The 5,532-nt window shown below is 34.4% G+C and overlaps 1 protein-coding gene across 1 annotated transcript; it reads left to right on the forward strand.

The window, feature by feature from the left end:
• Positions 1-4,521: 4,521 nt before the first annotated feature.
• On the forward strand, positions 4,522-5,206 carry LOC120067840 (14 kDa proline-rich protein DC2.15-like). The gene has a single exon (XM_039019435.1). The coding sequence runs from the start codon at positions 4,608-4,610 to the stop codon at positions 5,016-5,018; it is 411 nt and encodes a 136-aa protein (XP_038875363.1). The 5' UTR covers positions 4,522-4,607; the 3' UTR covers positions 5,019-5,206.
• The last annotated feature ends 326 nt before the right edge of the window (positions 5,207-5,532 follow it).

Below are 5,532 nucleotides of genomic sequence, written 5' to 3' on the forward strand. Positions count from 1 at the left end.
CATTAAATAACAAACACCTTACTCTTTCTATTATAGTTCTATTTAGTCTCTCAGCAACCCCATTCTGTTGGGGTGTGTACTTCACAGTCGTATATCATGTTATTCCATTATCACTACAAATTATCAAAGTCTTCATTACAAAACTTAAGCCTATTGTCAATTCTAAAGTATTTTAACCTCTTAGATGTTTGAGTTTCTATCATAATTCTTCATTCTTTAAACTTCCCAAAGAATTGATCCTTAGTTTTTATGAAGTATATCCAACTTTTTCTAAAAAAATCATCTGTTAAGGTTAGAAAGTACCTTCAGCCACTGAGACTTGGTGTAGAAGATGGTCCCATAGGTCAGAATGAACATGGTCTAATATTCCTTTGGTGGTATGCTGAGATTTTGTGAAGCTCTGCTTGGTGGCTTTCCCTAAAATGCAGTGTTCATAGAAGGAAAGGTATTCACTGATCCCTTTGGGCAATATACCCTGCTTAGATAGTGCTTGCATCCCTTTGGCACTGATATGGGATAGACTTTTATGCCACAAGTCTGCTTGTGTCAAGTTTACTGTAAAAATGGTGTAGGCTTCAGTCATCATTTCTACTCCTCTACCAATATAGAGGTCATTTACCTTTTCACCAACCAAAACTACTTTAGAATCCTTGATAACTTCTAGAATTCCATTTTTTCCCCTGCATCCATACCCTATAGAGTCTAGCATACCCAGAGATATCATGATTCTCTTGTGTAAAGGTACATGTCTCGCATTTCCAAGAAGCTTGATTGATCCATCCTTCAATTTTAAGGATACTGAACCAATTCCTTTGATCTTACATGCTTCATTGTTCCCCATGTACACTAGTTCTCCATCCACATCCTTGTAGGTGTTCAACCAGTGTCTAAAAGGTGTCATATGATAGGTATAACCTAAGTCAAGTGCCCAATCATGCTTCCCTAGAGGACTGATTTGGTTGGTTTTGCTCCTTGTAGAAGCTAAGGCATAAGAATAGAAATAGGATACTTCAACTATTGAGGCTTCTGGTTGTTTTCCTTTATGATCCTTCTCTTTCTCTTCATTCTGTCTTTTCAAACTGTAGCAATCTCTCATTAAGTGCTCTTTCTTCTTACAATAATTACACCTCAGTTTTGTTTTTGGCTTATGTTCTTCACTAGGCTGATTTTTAGCCCATTTTGAGTGGTTTTTCTTGTTCTTCCCTTTGAGAAATAGTCCTTCTACATTAGGTTGTTCCTTTTTTACTACTTGAAGCTCCAATTCCCTAATTCTCAATTCTGAGATAATGGCATCAGTGGTGACTGACTCCCTGCAATATTTCAAAGCATTCTTTACCTCCCTAAAGGCTCCGGGTAGAGAGTTCAACAAAACAAAGGCTTCATTTTGATCACCAATTTTTTCACCAAAGCTTTTGAACTCAGAAACTATCTTCTTAAACTCATCCAAATTATCCGATAGTGTTTTAGCAGAATCCATCTTGAATGTGAAGAATTTCTCTCTTAAAAACATCTTATTAGGTAGATCCCTTGTGGCAAAAAGACCTTTCAGCTAGGTCTACATCTTATAAGCTATGTTTTGGTCGATTACCTGTCTCAAGATGCTGTCACTGAGGTTAAGTACTAAGGTTCCAAAAGCTGTAAGTTCCATATCTTCCCTTTCTTGAGTTATTATCGCAAGTGACAGAGTATATGGGTCTAAAAGGGTTTTATGGGCTTTCTGTTGTCCAAGAATTGCCTTGATTTTGGCTTTCCACAAGGCAAAGTCACATTCCCATCAAATTTCTCTATTTTGAATCTTGCAACAACCATTACTGATCTGAAAAATAGACTTAGACCACCAAGAATTATTTTTTTGAAAATCTTGATGCTTCAAGAAAGACTAACCTGATGATCTTCAAGCTCTGATACCAATTTTGTTGAGCTGTCGTTTATTTTTGCAGGCCCACGAAATAAAGTTGATGGCAAATCGGATGAAAGAGAGGCCCATTTTTAAGATCAGCTCAAGGTTTGAGTTAGGTAAAAGACTTGGTTCTGATTAAGCCACGATTACAAGGAGATCAAATTATACATAGGTCAAAATCAATACCCTCAGCTGATCAGATTCATGCACTTGGGAAAGGGGAAGACACTTTAGGTAAAACTCTTTCTCTCTTTTCTATTTTGAGTCTCTCTGTTTCTTTTTCTTTCTCAGATTAGCTTGCTCGTAGATCTGATGTTGTTTTGTTTAATTTGTGTAAAAATATATTGAAGAATCGAAGAAATAATGAAAGTAGAGGATGAACACAACAGTTACATGGTTCGACAAAGAAAGCCTACATCCACGGGAAGGATTCTTTTCTTTTCTACTTGAAGATTGTTTACACATATTTCTTACAAAAATGTGTATGTTAATTTCTATATCTCTATGCAAGGAGCCTGATTGAGGTATTTATAGTTCATACCTTATAATCAGTTACAAAATAGGGACAGATTAAGTCATGTAAGAAATAAACTAGTTGTTAAAATATGTTAAGATTCATAAGTCTTCACTCTCTAATGGTCATAATTTTCCTATGCATTCTCTACTAAAGTAACCTACTCCTTTGACACTTCCAACATTTCAAATCTCTATTTCGTACATTAGGTTCATCCATCTTTTCTTTCCTTTTTGTTGAACTCTCCCCTTTCTGAAGCTTCACCTTAGGTTTCTCATTCACCTTTTGATTTCTAGGCTTATAATCAATATTCTTACTACCTCTTTTTCCATGTAGAACTAGAATTGGAAAAATGTTTAGAAGAATACACATCGAGACTTTAGTTGGAGTTTCCTCTCGATCTTGATTGCAATATGCAACAATTCCTAATCTCCATATTTAGTCCTTTTAAAAATCGTACCATGAGATTCTCCATGTCTTCGTCTAGATCAAGTCGATCGATCGATCTATCCATCTCCCTATATAATCCTCCATGGACTTGCTTCCTTCTGTAAATGATTCTTCTCTTGAATTAATTTGTTGGGCAGATTCTTGAATTTGATGCTTTGATTTACAATATTTGATGCTTGAATTCACTTCAGTTCATTTAATTGCAAATCAATTTGTTCTAATCTTCTATGTATGAGTAAGATGGCTTGGTTTATATCAAGATGGGTTTCATGAGAGGCATGGGAGATCGTATTGTGTGTAGGGCTTCTACGCATGAAGAAAAAAAAGAGGGATCGTGTGTTTTTTTTTTTTTTTTTTACTAAAAACCATATATTTAATTAAAAAAAATTTTTAAAAATATAGTTATTTAATGATAAAAAAAATGTATCATAAATTTGTGACATTGAAAAACGGTCACGAAAAATCTGATATCCGAAAATTGTGTTTTTTACACCAAAAATACGTTTTTTTATTTATGACACTTTCCCCCCTCCAAATCCAATTTAGTTTCACTCTAATGTCATGGAAACTCACTTTTATTGCAGGGTGTGCACATTTTTGTGAGTTGCTGAACTCTCGCTCAAAGCTTTTCAAAGATTATAACTTGTCTTCCATCTCATTAAACTTAGTAGCTTTTCTTGAACTTATCTCATTCTTTGGGGGCTTATCTCTAGCCCATTCACTTTTTTTTTTCGCACTACTCTAATTCTTGATATATCAATGAATGAGAAGTAAGATTTGAGGAAGATGTTACGGATCTGTCAATCTAGTTGAGTGCACCTACTGATCCACACTACGTATCTTTCTCAAAGGGAGAGTGAACATATTTCCATCTTGAAAAATACTCGTGTGAATCTTTGATTCTATTTTTTTGAAATGTCTTGAATTTGATATCTATGTTTTAAACGACCAAGTATATGAGTCTTGTTATCCAAACCTAAATTGTATTTGTATTTGTCATATTTACATCATTTACGATTTTTGTAAATAAAAGTACGAAAGCACGAGGGATCAGTAGATGCACCAAAACATTTCAACTAGGTTGACACATCAAAGGATTTGGATCGTATTTACCATTTTGGCCCTAGATTATGAAAGATTGTGCTATATAAACTCTCTAAACTCTAAAATCTTTGATTTGTAATCTTAATTATTCTTTATGATAATAAACTCTTCCTCTACCCATATACATAACTAACAAACTATTAGTGAACTACGTAAATCTCTTTATCGATTCTCTATTGTTTGATGTTCTATGTTCATCTTTATTTGTCAATTTCTTAATTACTTTCATTTTTGTGCAATCCACTTGATTGTCGAACCATAGATTATTCTATGTGATGAATTTACTTTTGCTTCTTCTTTTCAAAATAGTTTAGATTTAATTGGTGTAATTTGCTTCTTCTTTTCAAAATATTCCTCTATCGTCACATTCAGAAATGTCCGAAACTTTGCATAAACTTCTTCAAACCTGCCAGCTAAAAATATCAAGAGGTCACCACACATTGGTTGCATATCATATACGACAAATATCTAGTGGTTAGTGGTCCTATAGATATTATATTTTCACAAATCATCTTCTCCATTGATCACCGTCCCTTCCCTCAACCCTATAAAATCTCAGCCAATCTACCTCCTTTCTCCACCACAAATCTCCAAACTTTTCAAGAGAGGTCCTTCTTGGAAAAGAAAAACAAAATCCTAATGGCTTCCAAAGCTACAGCCTCTCTTGCCTTCCTCCTGTCTCTCAACCTCCTCTTCTTCTCCCTTGTCTCAGCTTGTGACAATTGCTATGTCCCTGCCCCACCCAAGCCCAAGCCATGCCCTCCTCCAAACCCAACCCCTTCACCTGACTATGGAAAGTGTCCTAAGGATACCCTTAAAATCGGCGTCTGCGCCAAGCTTCTTCGCGGCCTCGTCGACCTTACCATCAGCAAGCCCCCAGTGACTCCATGCTGCACCTTGGTTGAAGGCCTTGCTGATCTTGAAGCTGCTGTCTGCCTTTGCACTGCCATTAAAGCTAGTGTTTTGGGCAACAAGCTTAACATCCCTGTCCACCTTAGCTTGCTCCTTAATGTTTGCAAGAAGAATCTCCCCAATGGATTCCAGTGCTGATTTTAGTGTCTCTTTTTCTATTCTTGAATTCTTCGGTGTGTTTTGATGTATGTGGTTTTCCAGAGCTGTCTAAGTTTTAGAATTTATTACAAATTGTTCTCATCAGTTGTTTAATTTTCTTCGTGGGAGTTATTCCTTTTGGAGTTGAAAGGTTTCAATAAAATTGTCATATCGATGAATTTTTTATTTATAGTTTTGAATACATGGTTGTTTTTTTTAATGTTAATTAGAAGTGAATTTATAGACACAACTTAAGCTTGGATAATTGATGGCCGCTATTCTTTTAGAAAAATTAACTAGTATCCGTAAATTTCAACTATTAATAAATGTAATCATTTTAGATATAATAACTAAAATAAATTTATAATCAACTTTTTTTAAAAAAATTAATTTAAAATTTTAAATAATTGTGTAGTATAAAATTTTTGTTTGTTATAAATTAATTTTTAAATAGTAAGGAAAATTTTATTTTTTTTAAAAAAAATTAATATGGTATACTTTTTAAAAAAAATTG

This window comes from Benincasa hispida, chromosome 12 (genome assembly GCF_009727055.1).
Source record: "Benincasa hispida cultivar B227 chromosome 12, ASM972705v1, whole genome shotgun sequence".
NCBI lineage: Eukaryota > Viridiplantae > Streptophyta > Magnoliopsida > Cucurbitales > Cucurbitaceae > Benincasa > Benincasa hispida.